Raw genomic sequence first — 14,622 nt, forward strand, 5'->3', positions numbered from 1 at the left:
CATTCAGTCCTGCCCCAGTCTCTTGCCTGCCTGTTCAGATAAGCATGTTCACCAGATTTCTCTGGCTCTCTTCCATATCCAGCCTGTATCTTGCCTCCCTAGTTTTAATTTGAGTGTTAACAGAGGCCCCACTCCCCAGCCTCTTGACACAACATTCCACTCTGTGTCTTCTGTTTTGTCTTTTGGGGGGCACCAATTAATTCACCCTCTCCAATAACCTGCATGGCCATATCCTCAATCACTTCTGCTCAGATTCCTCTAAGTCTGAGCCTTGACATTCTCATGCCAGATATTCTTGGGTCATATTAATCCTTATTTTCTCTGGTTGCACTGAATACTCATTTTTCAGTTAATGTCCTCAAATGTCAGATGAAAGTGGACTATTTCATGGACTTTTTATTGTGGCCTGTAAGTAAGATATATCTGTAAACTGCTAAGCACAGTACCCAGCTGGCAGGAAGTGCTCAGCATACATTAGGTTGCTGCCTTGCCCTTTTGGAGCTGCCATGGTGGGTGTGGTGTTGAGTTTCCTCTTCACTTCCTCCTGACAGGGCTTCCCTGTCACTGTGTTCCCATGTACCAGCTGAGATGCAGCAGCATGGCTCAGTCCCTGCTCTTCCTCTTGTTCTCAGCTTCCAGAGGCCTGAACTGGAACCTGGCTATGACTCACTCTCCTCTTACCAGGAACTCCTTTTGTTGATAGTTTACATTTTGATCTACTTTTATAATACAGAGAATTTGAACCCAAGTTCTTCTGTGTATGCTAGACCTGCCACACTATATAGAGTGGTTTCTTTTTCTTCATTCTACCACTGAACTCTGCACCCCAGCCCTTGATAAATATTTTAACATATACATATTTCATATATATGCATATGTATGTGTATTTTATATATGTATGTGATTTTGTGCATATTTAAGTTTCAATACAAGGCATTGTACTAGAAAGCACATAGAAAATTATACTCAAAGTTGGTTTATGAAATTGTACCTAACAAGTTTTTACTGGAAGTTACATTCATGTGGAATATCCATCCATCAAACATTTTTTTTCTAAATAATAGAAACATATCAATCTGTTGACTTTTGCTTTTCTATGTGACATATATCGGCTAATGATATGAGAGGGAAGTCCTGGCACCTTAGATCTTGTGTGGTGAAGGCCAGACTGTGCATGATTTGGGGTGCAGGCTGTTTGTGATGTCCTTGACACTGGTTGTTTTTACTCCCTAGATTCAGGTATTTCCTCTGTATTTGGGGTGTTGGCATAGATTTTCTAACTCTGGTCCTCCACAGCTCTTCTTTCTCTTCTCCTGGCTCAGATACTGTCATTGTCACCAGGACAAATGGTATAAATATGACAACTAAAGGGCTTGGACACAATGAAGGAAAATTATTAATGCAAATATCTCCTGGTCCTCTGTAAGTGTGTCATGTGAATTTAGAAAATTTTCTGTGTGCGACATCCTTTTTCCTCACAGAGAAAGCATCTTCCATGTTCCTTGAGACTTCTGTGGCTGCCTTTCTTCTCATTCTTCTTCTTGCCACAGTTGTCCTATTGCTGTCTTTTGGTCATTGCCCTGTACACATTCTTATTCAGTTGTCTGTGCCTTTTCTATACAGAAAGCTTTCATGTTTATAATATTGTCCTGAATAGCCCACTTGTCAATGAAAACAAAATTTTTCTTCTGGAAAGTTTATCATTATGTAATGTTGTAAGAAAGATTATAAAAATAAAGAAACCAAAATGTGTCTATAGGCTTGAGCCACCCTGCATTTCTGAAGGCTGCCTTTCTTGACCCTGAGCTCTTTCACTGTCTCTGCACTGTGAGAACTGAGGATATTTTCATGAATAACAGCAGATCTTTATTATTGTGGCTTTCTTTTTCAGAGCTGGATTCAAATGATCCTTCAGGAATGAAGAACTCTCTGAAGCTAGAGGGTGATTCTATGGATGGCTCCTTCGCCAACAAGCATGGCCGCCACATCATAGGCCACATTGATGACTATACTGCTCTCAGAGATCAGATTGCGGAGGGGAAACAGCTGGTTGAACAGATCCAGTCTCTCCTGACACCCACATGCAACTTCCTGGGCCTTGATGCTCAGGGCTCAGAGGTAGTCACACCTGCAGCTCCTGCCTTCACTCTTTCTTTGTGCCCTTTGTCCTTAATTCTAGTTTCTTCTCCCCTATTTATTTTTGTGGCCTGCATCTCCCAATGACAGAGGAAGCATCTTCCAATTATTCTAGCCAAGCCCTTGCTTCCCTATCTCCTTATTCATTCTATGTTCTACTCTGTGGTATAGGAAACCAACTAGATATTCTGCCTCAGAGCCACAGAGATGTCTGTGCAGTGTTGCCACCATCCTCAGTAAAGTATTTGTTAAGAGTTGATGCCCATATGATGTTGAAATCAGCACAGTCTCATGGCTCATTATCTGTTACACTCATGCTGACCCATGTGGATTAAAATCTGTCAGGAGGACAGGTACTAAGGGATTCACATCCATAAAGGCCTTGTGTGTGGAAAGAGTAAGAATCTGGCAGTGGGAGGGAGGCAATCTGCAAATGCTTCTCAGAGTGCATCTGTGTTCAGAGACAACAAGGGCCAATGGCTGTGCTGTCTGAGCTATGAGAGACCCATGGATGTATAGACAGAGCCTTGCATCCAGGTAACCCCCACTTCAGGGCAAGATACATACCCCTATTCATAAACCAACTAATGGGCCACAAGCCCAATGTGAGAAGTCACCTCTTGTACCTCAAGTTCACTGGTGCAGAGGGGTCTTTTATTGTATGCAAGGAAGTTAAAAGGTCTGTAGAGGACATGACATGGGAATGAGCTGTGACAGCCTTATATAGGGTGTCCAGGTGAGGAGTCATTCCAGGTAAAAGGAGCCACACTTCAGTCCTGGGACCTCAAAGGGATGAGCTAGGGTTTTGCAGGTTCAAGCAGCCCATGCTTTGTGCCTCATCAACAAAGAAAGCTTGAGTCTTGTGCAGGGCTGCAATGTCGTGAGCCCTGTGATGTCTCAACTTCAGTGATGTCCATGGCTCCCTCCCACCTTTCCACAGGCACCAGGCAGCAAATGTTTCCATGAGCTAAGAAGCAGTGCTCATGCCCTGCAGCGCACCCTAGATGAGTCAGCCTCGCTCCTGACCATGTTCTGGAGAGCAGCTTTACCAAGTATCCATGGCCCTGGGCTGCCTGGCAAAGTGGTAAGAGGCCAGTGTTGTCTTCTGGTATAAGCCCTGCTCTTCTGCCCCATGAGATTCTGTATTCTCAGTTCCAGGGCTTTCTGAGGGTCAGGAGCTACACAGGTTGTTAGAATGTGCTGGATCTTAATGTAGCATCCTGGAGGGAGACCCCTGGTGGATGTTTTCATTGAAGCTCTGATTACCTTACTTTGTCCTCACACCCCAAACCCCAAGATAATAATTCAAAGAGAAGAAAAGGAAATGGAGAAGCACAGACATAGATGCCATGGTAATCTATAAATATCTGCTTCCAATAAATCTGAAGTTTGAACTAAAATTCAGGGGCCTTTGAAGCTTCTCCATTCCTCAGGGCTTCTTGGTCAAAAGATCAAAGGAAGTCACTGTGATCCTGCAGCTTCTTTCAGTCATGCTCCTAGAATCCCAACACACCTTTTATCTCTGTTTCAGTCTGGGGAAAAGGTAGAGCCCCTAAAGAATTGTCCTGCCTTGGTTGGACTAGAATCTGGATCCGCTCACTAGTTTTTATTTCCATATTAATGTAACTGGTATGTTTGGGGAAAAAACTATGCTAATTACAAGGAAGCACTTTACCATCTTCAGATTCGTACAGACATTTTGAAATGTGAACACTGTCATCAGGTAGCCCTGTGTCCCAGACATAGTATCTCTGAAATTCCAAGTCCAGCATGGATGGGAGAAGGGTGAGACAAAATTACTTCAAGGACTGATTTGGAGGTCTTGTTCACAGTTGGGAGTTGCTGTGGGTCTGGAGTCAGGGTCTCCTTGATCCTTGATTGGGGGCTTTCAGGTTCTCAACATTCCTACCTGTGGTCTTTTTCTCAACTGTTCTGAACTGAGGGATTGAGAAGCTATAATGAAGGGAACTCAGTCTGCTGAGAAGATTGGAGTTCTGCTTCTGATTGGTAGGAACCACAAAGAACTGGATACATTCGGTCTCCAAACTGTTGTCTGAGAGCTTGTCCTTCTTCCCCAGGATGAATCAATGGAAAGGGAGCTCCTGGATCTGCGAGCCCAAGTATCGAAACAGGAGAAGCTCCTTGAGAGCACAGCTGAGCGTCTGAAGACTGCTAACCAGCAGAAGGAGAACATGGAGCAGTTCATTGTCAGCCAGCGTAGGTGCCCCTGAGCTGTGGAGCAGCAGAGGAAAGGGCTTGTCTTGCAGATGTCCCACTTGTGCTGCAGATAAACAGTGACCACAGAGGCACTGGGAATGTTGGGAAGGGAGAGTCTGATGCACTGGGCCCAACCCTCCTGTGACATGAGCAGTTGTGGTTGCAGAAGGAGGGGGAGAAAAAGGGGTCAGCAAGAGGCCATGATTGAGGGGTGAGAAGAAAATGCTCTAGAAAATGCATGCCCAGCAAGTAGGGCCCAGCTGGAAATTCCTTCTCTCTGGGGCTCTTTTCTTCTTTCAGTGACCAGGACACATGATATTTTGAAGAAGGCAAGGACTAACTTGGAGCGAAAGCAACGATTCCATCTTACACAGTCACAGAGCCTGCTTCAAATACATCACCATCTGACATCAGCTCTGTAAGTGACCCTGACCTCCTTTACCTTCTAGGAGATATCAGGTTCACCACACAGGTCTTAGCTCCTGGATAGCCTCCTCTTAAGATTCCATCCCTTCACCCTCCTGCCCCCTCCGCTTTCTACCCTGTTATTATTCTCCTCTCCTCACCATCTCTCCCCTTTAGCCCAATTTTCTCTCCTTGATGTCAGTCAAGCAAGGATCCAGAGAAATGCAGTTCAGTTGGTCCCTGAGGGAAGAAACTTTCAAAGTCTCTCTGTGAATTAGTTGTCTACCAAGAGATCTTGAGGCCATAAGTGCATTCTGGACTTTCCTGAACTACTTTATGAAAAACCAAATAAGGCATAACCTTATAAATTGACTTTAGTGCACAAAATTAGGTTAAGAACAGCATTTTATTTTAACATCTCATTTTCTTTAAAAAACATGAAGGAAGATCCATTTGGTCTCCTGGATATAAAAGAAAAAACTGATAATGAAAAAAAGATGTATGAAAGATGATATGTCATGAGCTTTGTAATGTTTTGAACAACCAATAAAAAAAAGAAAAGAAAAGAAAAAAATACACTTTAAGGGAAAAGTTTTAAAATATATATATATAGCAGATATTCTCTACTTTCACTTAAATGCTGTGCTAATAATTCCCTAGAAATCCTATTAAGAGAAAATTCATGTGTAACTGATTGTTTTAAATATGAGAAATTAAACCTTTAAACTTATATGGTAAACATCAGAGCAGTTGAGCATTCTAGGAATGTTCCTAAGTTGTACCCTGAGAGCCTTGACACCCATAGTGTGATCAAGCATGGGATGTATATTAACTAGCTCTTGTTTTCTAATTCCCTTTGGTTCTCCGAGAATTGCTTTCTTTCCTGAGCCTCTTAACACAACACTTAGAGGATTGGCTCTGTACAGCCTCTTCCTATCCCTGCCAAGTTAACCCACAGCCTCCAGTTCCTGCTGGCTCCCTCCAGTGTGCAGGCCACCCTCTTTTGTTCCAAATTTCTGGTCTCTAACTCCAGGCTAAATGTTAACTGGTTGTATGCCATTGGCTGGCCCCTTTGCCTCTGTGAGCTACTACCCTTCATCTGTTAAAGGTGGACCATCTCTGAGGTCCCTGCCAATTTGACTTCTCCTTATGAAAAATGAGACACACAATTAACAGGGGAACTTGCCCCAATATGTCCTCTTCAGTACAGGCTGTTTCTACATGTGCGTGTTTCATGCTTCATCCTTCTTTTCCTGGAATATGACAAGGCCTTTATTTTTCTTCAGACCACATAACATGTAGTATGAACTGGGTAATAAAAGGACAGTAGTAGGATCTGACCATATGACATGCAGTAGGGCTATGGCTGGGGCACCAGGGATTTGGGTGCACAGGGAAGCTTATCCTCTAAGCTGGAACCTGGAATCTCCTCCAGATCCAGTGCATCCCCTTGACTCATTCTTTTTACTACCTCCCACCATGTTTATGCCTTCCTGCATGCTTTGCCCTAATTCCAGTGTCTGGGCATCATAAGTGGGGTCTAACAGTTCCATCTGAACAGAATTCTTTTGTTTACTTGCAGGTGAAATCGTTAAGGGTCCTTCTGTGTGCTCCAGCATTGAGACCCTTGCCTTCCAGGAGCCACAAAAGAAGCAAAGCCACCACAGGTCCCTGCATTGACAGGTCACATGATTAGTGTACGCTCATCTTATGAAATGTGGCCTGTGTCACAGAGAGTGGGAGTGGACCTAGAAGAAAAATGCTCCAAAGACCAAACCACACATCAGAGGAAAAAAAAAAAAAAGTTCTATGGTTGTGGTCAATGTGCCCAGGATCCAGCAGCACAAACAACTAAGAAATAGTCCTTTCCCTTCCTTTCTCTTCCACCCCATCCAGAGACAACAAAGTCAAGATCTTCAGCTGACCTGCACACATCTTCAGGACACCATTCTGCACCTGGCCACTTGCTCATCTGCCTGCTATGGTGCTGCACTCTTTGTGATCCCACGTTAGTATATGCTACATTCATTGGCCCTGAACTCCATGTACATATCTACTCTAAGCAAATTCTTAATTATTATTAGAAATAAATTATTATTAGTGCTTCTCAAGTTGCATGATCAGAGTCAACACTGATTTTATCCTGTGTCTTTTTCTAATGTAAGCAGGTGGAATTATGAACTGCTTCATCAGCCTCCTATTGCTTTGATTTGTTGAATCTTTGTTATCTGTCATCTCAAAAGCATTTCCAATTTTCCTTGTAATGTTTTTCTTTACCCCATATGTATTTTTTATATAAAGTCTTTGCTTTATTTGAAACTTCTGTTGATCTTTCACTTATTTTTTATTGTTGACTCATAATTGAATTCTATGTTCAAATCATCTATTCTCAATAAATCCTTGAGGAAATTTTGAGTCTTGCTTTATGACTGCATTTGTTATCTTGCCTTCACTGCTTCGAAATATCTGAGATAAACTTTTTTTCCCTTGTACTTTTTCTATTTTCTATTATTGTATATTAAACTTATATGTTTCCAACTGTATATATGGCAGTGGATTTCCTTTAGTTATTGTCAACATTTCGCCATATAATGTTCTTTTTTACTAGGTCTATGTTCATTTTTCAAATATATTTTATATGTATTTTCACATGCATATTTTTAAATATTCATGTTATATATATATATATATATATATATATATATATATATATATATATATATATAAATACCCTAACTTTAACCTTTACCCTACACAATATTTATTATTAATCCTAAATTTACCCCATTCCTAATCGAACATTAATATAAAAGCATATATAGCAATATGAATATTCTTGCATACATATTCAAATATCCAATTGATAATTGTATACATAAGTATTTATATATGTTCACATATAATTTATCTGTACATTTGGAAATTAATAAATGTGTATTTATACATATCACACCTTATCCTATCCCAAAACACATATATTTCTATGTATTTTAATGCACATTTTTACATGTACATTCTTATAATTACTCGTTTTTCAATATACTTATTCATTGCCTAATGTTTATGTGTAATTTGACTTGCCTTCATATATCATTGGTATATTTGCATATATACATTTTTATATACATATATATACATATATCTGCTTTCAAAAATTAAAAATGTGTCTTCCTAAATCTCATATTGAACCCTTCAGAATTTCAAAACATCAAAATTGCACATGTACATTCTTAAAATATTCATATTTTTCAATATACTTATTCATTCCCTAACCCTAACTATATACAAAATTTAGTACTAATCATAGTTTTACCCCTATAACTACCCTACCTTCAGATAAAAGCATATATACTTATATGAATACTCATATGTATTTATATTTACATACACATTTATCACTTATATTTGCAGAAGTGTTATTATATATACATATATAAAATTTATCTTTGCATTTGCATATTAAAAATTTGTATTTATATTTCATATTAACCCTTCCCTATTTCAAAACATATTTATGTTAATTTTTATGCAAATGTTACCATGCACATTCTTAGGTGTATTCATTTTTCCAACTAGTATATTTATTCCCTAAAGATAAACATAAATGTAAACCAAAATTTGAAAGTGATAATAACCCTATATTTACTTGTATACTTAAACCTACCTTTAAATAAAAGCATATATAATAATTTTAATATTCATTTGTAAATAACTATGTATACAGGTATCAATGTTATATTAGAATATGTATAAGTATGTACTCATATATATAATAAATCTGTGCAGTCCTATTTTTAAAAATCTGTATTCATATGTGTTATGTTAAAACTTTTCTTAGTTCAGGGCTGGGGCTGGGGCTGGGGCTCAGTGGTAGTGCAATTTACTGGCATGTGTGAGTAACTGGGTTTTTATACTCATCACTGCATATAAATAAATAAAATAAAACTCAACAACTAAATTTTTTGAAATAATAAATAAAAAATAAAGTCTTCCCTAGTTCAAAACATATGTATTTATTTATATTTTCATACTTATATTCATGAGTTATTCTAATGACTATTCTTGGTTTTTCATATGCATTTTTTTTTACTAACCCTAACCATCACCCTACACAAAATTTAACACTAAACCTAAATATAATCTTATACCTAAATCTACATTAATATAGACGCATACATAAAATTGTGAATATACATGTGTAATGAGACACATATATTTAATTATCAAAAATATATTTGCATATATATTATATATGTATATTTATTTGTGTATTCACAAATTTAAAAATGTGTATGTATATGTCTCACATTAAACTCTTTTCTATTTCAAAAAAATATATTTTTATATATTTTCACATGTACATTCTTAGAAATATTCATGTTTTTTGATATACATATTCATTCCATAGCTATATTGCTAACTCTTGCCATAATTTAATACTAATCCTATGCATACCCCTTTAAGTAAATCTAATTTTACATAAAAGCTTATGTACTTACATAAATGTTTTTTGTGTATTTTGATACATATATTCAATTATCAATGGCATATTTGCATATTTTTGTATGAATATATATTTTTTATTTCTGCATTTGCAAAATAAGAAATGTATATTCATACAACTCACATTAAACCTTTCACTGTTTTAAAGCATATGTGTTTATATATATTTTCATAGATATTTTCACAAGTATATGTTCATTAATATTCATGTTTTCTGAAAAATTTATTCATTCCCAAACATCAACCCTAACCCAAGCCATAATTTAATACTAACTCTCACAACACCCTTATACCTAAACCCATTTACATAAGTATATGTGCAGTAATATGAATGTGTATGTGTATTTCAACTTAGATATTCAATTACAAATGGTATATTTACATATATAATTGTATATGCATATATAAAATTTATCTCTACAATTACAATTTTAAAATGTGTATTTATAAGACTCACTTCCCTATTTCAAACATATACCAAGGGCATAGTGACACAAACCTGTAATCCCAGTGGCTCTGGAGTCTCAGGATGATCTGGAGTTCAAAACCAGCCTCAGCAAAACAAAGCAATAAGCAACACAGTAAGACTCTCTAAATAAAAACTGACATAGTGCTAGGGATGTGGCTTGGTGGACAAGGGTGCCCCTGAGTTCAATCCCTGGAAACACCTCCCAAAAAAACAAACCCATATATAGGGATATATATTGCCATACAAATATACTCATGTACATTCTTATGAATATTCATGATTTTCAATATATATATGTTAATTCCTAACCCTACACTAAAAACAATAGTAATCCTAAATGTAATATTATACCTAAAAATATTAATATAGCATCATATATAATAATAAGAATATTTTTGTTAATTAGACACGTCCATTTCATAAGTATTACTACATATTAATATACATTTATCTGAGTTTATAATTTTAAAAAAATGTGTATTTATGTCTCCTATTAAACCCTTCTCCATTTGAAAAATGTACACTTACATATATTTTCATGTGTAATTATATTTTTCTTTTTGATTTACATATTCATTCTCTAACTTTAACCCAAGCTATAATTTAATATTAACTCTCAAAATATCTCTATACTTAATTTTACATGAATGTGTATGTAGTAATATGTTTATGTATATTTTGACTTATATATTCAATTTTCAATGGTATATTTGCATATATATCAATATGTTTTACATAATTTATCACTGCATTTGCAAATTAAAGATGTGTATTATGATTCAAATTAAACCCTTGCCTTTTTCACAACATATATATTTTCATACACATTTTCACGTGTACATTCTTATGAATATTCATGCTTTTGAGATATATATATATATATATATATATATATATATATATATATTCATTCCCTAGCCCTATGTCTAACCCTACACTATTCCTAAATTTAGTTCTATACATAAAACCACATTAATATAAAGCATATGTAATAATATGAATATTCATGTGTAATTAGACATAAATTTAATATTAATGGAGAAAGAGTGTGGCATAGGGAGGCAACTTACACGATGATCAGAAAGCAGAGAAAGAGAGAAACTCTTTTCTCCAGATTCAAAATGTATACCTCATAGACATGCCTCCAATGAACAACTTCCTCCAGCCACACCCCACCTGCCTTGAGTTTACCACTCAACTAATTCACTGATTAGATCAAGACAAGCATTCAGTCATTTCTCCTCTGAACCTTCTTGCACTGTCTCACATATGAGACAGTGTGAGACAGTGATTTTCTTTGCCTTCAACTTCATTGATTGGCATGAGACAGACAACCTTTTGCAAGGCCTCACTGACAAAATGTAGTTCAACTTCATCTATTTGTGCTTATCTTCCTATGTTAGCTCTCAAAATATTTTGTGAGTGCTACTCAAGAAAATATGAAATGGTGATCAGTTCTGCTAACACTGAGTATTTGTTTCACTAATATCAAATTTCTACCCTGCTGCTCTGTTTCCATGCTTTTCTGCATATATGATAAACTTGAGTCATAGGGTAATATTTTTGAAGCCATTTTACAATGCCAATCAAACCTGGCATTTTTTATATTAATGGTATGCAGGTCAGTCAAGAGGATACCACTATAAGCTATAATTCACATGTGCACAATCTGGGATAATTCTGTGACTATCAAATGGTTGGTGGTAATGAGATGCATCCCAATTTCAGACAAGCTAAAATGTGAAGAAAAGAATACTCTCCCAGACACCCATAGAATCGCTTCTGATGATTCCTTCTATCTTTCTGAAAGTGACAAGAAATGCAGTGTGGTGAGCATGGACAGCACCCTGGACAATGTCCTGGAGGAGGCCACCTTCCTGTGCACTGGCTGTGCCAAGGATTGAGGGCTCCTCCTTCAAGCACTGGTGCAGTGGGGTCCTCGAAATGAGAAGGTGCAGGGGACCAACTGCAGTGCTTGATGGGCCTTTTTGTTGTGTGCTTTGTGGACACTGTGATAACCTTAGCAGACTGCCCCCATAAGCATCAACTGGCAAGGCAACGAGGAGAACATGGCCCTAATCACAGCTGTGCCTGCAGGACACCCCACCATCACCAACTACCTGTTGAACTATTTCTCTGGCCTTGATCTTGAAAGAAGGGACATGTTCAGCTTCACTGCCATGATGAAGTCACCATGTAGGGCTAAATGGAGTGTGCCAGAGTCCTGATGCAGGGGCAGATATACATGGAAGGGACACCCGCCATGAAATATCCCCTCAGAAGCGAGCCGCTTACATAGGCCGCGCGGAGGCCGCGCCCAACCCTCTCCCGAAGAGTTTGGGGAAAAGTACAGGCTAGAGCTGCTGCTGGCCTCTGAGGAAGTTCTGAAGCCTACAACCTCCAAAAATGCTTGCAGAGACTCACTGAGTTTGTGCGGTCCATGCTGACCTAGCACTCCAACTGGGGTCTGGAGGATGGGAGCATCCTAGACCATATGATCAGGATGAGCATAAGCTTTTACAGTCCAATTGTGGCCATCATCTGCCAAACTGTGAGCCCTGAGGACCTTTCCTGTGTGGGAAAAAGGCAGAAGGCAGTAAGTAAATCCAAGCAGCTAGCAGGGAACCAGGACACCCTTGCCCAAGAGAGGGCTGAGGAGGAAGGCACTGAACAACAATAGCAGACTTCTGAGGCCCAGAGGGCCTCCAGAGAGGAGGTTCCAAGAGTCAGCACCCCATCTCTTTACCTGCCAGGGGCCCAGGGGTCAGCCTCTGCCAGGTGGAAGGCCAGCCTCCTGCCCCACAAACTCCTGCATCAGAGAAGTGAGTGGCCAGGTGTGGTGGTCCTCAGCATCCACATGAGCAAGGTGCAAGCACCCACCTTCCAGAGGGACCAGAAGGGCAACACCAAGATAGCACCCACCTGCAGATCCCCAAGTGGCAGGACAAGAGTCCAAGAAAGAAAAGAGGAAGGCAGAAGGGGCAGAGAGGAAGCACCAGGCAGAAGCACAGAAGGAAAGGCGGGCACCACACTGGAGGAAAAGGACATGAGGGGGTCTGTTGAGCAGAGGACCTGTGTCAGGCTAGCAGCTGTGGACTTGGTGCAGAGCCCCAGGTAGGAGGTGGGTGGGGTCATGCAAGAAGTTGAGACATGCAGTGATGGGGAGAAACACAGGGAGGGGGGCCCCAGGATGGATGCACAGAAGGATGCACAGGGCTCCTACAGTGTGCTCTGCCAGTGCTGCACAGCCTCTAACAGACTTCTTCCCAGAATCTAGGAGGTGATGAACTGTTTCTAACTGGGAACAACACAAACTGATTTGTCTAACACCCATTCTCCTAGCAATCAATACACCTAAAGGACAATTTACCTAAATGTCACCATTTATAGAACATCAATTAAGAAATTAAAAAAAAAAACAATTTATCAAAAGGTAGTATTTTTGCATTGTTTTGTATTTTATTCATTATTCACCATTCTGCACCATTTTACAGGTGATGTGGCTCTTTGTATTTAAAGAAGTTTAAGTACATGTGCCCGAATACCCTTGGATTAAAATATTTGTGGTGGCTGTATGAATACACACAGAACTCATGGGTTCTCCATCTTTTTACCATTGGTTTTGGCTTTTACCTTTTCCATCTAATTGTGGGTGCAAATTTGAACTATATTTTCCTATTAATTTGATTAATTGATGCTGTATATTTGTTTTTATTTGATGGAATCTTTGACTTTTACAGCAAAATGATCAAGTGAACTCTTGGCCATACAGTAATAAAAAAAATCATTGTCAAAATTTATGAAATAATGCATAAATAAACTTGCATTTATTGCTAGATTCATTTTAAACAGAGACTTTGGATTGGATACACCACTTAGTAAATCTTTAACTAGTTATAAGAAAAAAATTGAGTTTTAATAAGAGGGGTAAGTTTAAAAAGTGATTAGTAGAAATAGAAAATTAAGTCATATGCCCTTAGATAAGTCAAATCTGTATATCCTTAAAAGGTAAAAACTATGCAAAAAGGATGAGAAAACCAGAGTGATGAAGTTGCTGAAGTGGGCAGGAGGTGATTTTTAGAAACAGGTGGTTAGAGTTGAGTATTAAGTTAGATGTTTTAGCAAATTTCAAAGAGTATTCAGCACTTTCAGGACAGCCGTCTCTTCCAGGCTCAAGTGGAGTTTACTTTTATTTTTCCTTTGGTAATTGTCCCTGATGTTCATCCTCATGCCAGCTTTATAAAATTTCCAGGATGTGAGGTCTTTGGCAGAACACAGGTGTGATTTGCCTGGGTGCTGAGCTCTCAGTGGAGCTTTCTCTCTATGCTTTTATGTCCAAAGCACTGAGAAGTTTTTAGTGGATTTTAAAGTATCTGTCACATATGCACTTTACTTAAATGTTAATTTAAATACTGGCGACATGAACTGAAACTATTGTACACAGTTTGAAAGCTCTTTACAATAACCCTGGATTCATGCTGACATGTACTTCTCTGTCTCATGATGCAGGCAGGGGCTGGCACTCAGTTCTCCTTGCTGCTTCCTATTGGCACTTCTGGGTGTGGAGCTTATCAAAGATTTCACACTATTCCTTCCCAACTTAACAGATCATAAGGCTGCACCCAGGCTGTTGGAGAGACTGCTGAGATAAATATACCATGTAGCAAAGTCAGATTTTAACACACTTCTCCTAAATCCCAGAAAGGCACCAGGATGAATGCCTCAGAATCCTGGACCCACCTTTAGAACTACCGATGTTTACTGGATTTGGAACACCCCTATGGCTTAGAAGTTGAGGTTGGTCACATCACCTTGGAGAACAGGGCTGCAAATGACCTCATTTATCTTTGGAGTTGTACTGTGTCCCTGGCATTGTGGCATCTTCATACCAT

At 38.7% G+C, this 14,622-nt stretch overlaps 1 protein-coding gene across 1 annotated transcript; it reads left to right on the forward strand.

The window, feature by feature from the left end:
* Nucleotides 1-1,225: 1,225 nt before the first annotated feature.
* Nucleotides 1,226-7,301, forward strand: LOC144368352 (myomegalin-like). The gene is made up of 4 exons (XM_078027173.1): nucleotides 1,226-2,118; nucleotides 3,077-3,220; nucleotides 4,215-4,771; nucleotides 6,341-7,301. The coding sequence occupies exons 1-3, from the start codon at nucleotides 1,849-1,851 to the stop codon at nucleotides 4,365-4,367; spliced, it is 567 nt and encodes a 188-aa protein (XP_077883299.1). The 5' UTR covers nucleotides 1,226-1,848; the 3' UTR covers nucleotides 4,368-4,771; nucleotides 6,341-7,301.
* Nucleotides 7,302-14,622: the final 7,321 nt, after the last annotated feature.

This window comes from Ictidomys tridecemlineatus, chromosome 11, assembly GCF_052094955.1.
Source record: "Ictidomys tridecemlineatus isolate mIctTri1 chromosome 11, mIctTri1.hap1, whole genome shotgun sequence".
Classification (NCBI taxonomy): domain Eukaryota; kingdom Metazoa; phylum Chordata; class Mammalia; order Rodentia; family Sciuridae; genus Ictidomys; species Ictidomys tridecemlineatus.

Bases quoted from the DNA above. Each gene is read 5' to 3' on its own strand.
- LOC144368352 (XM_078027173.1), top strand. From the start codon at position 1,849: ATGAATAACAGCAGATCTTTATTATTGTGGCTTTCTTTTTCAGAGCTG. The intron at 2,119-3,076 runs GTAGTCACACCT...ACCTTTCCACAG, and splicing joins TTGATGCTCAGGGCTCAGAG to GCACCAGGCAGCAAATGTTT. The intron at 3,221-4,214 runs GTAAGAGGCCAG...CTTCTTCCCCAG, and splicing joins CTGGGCTGCCTGGCAAAGTG to GATGAATCAATGGAAAGGGA.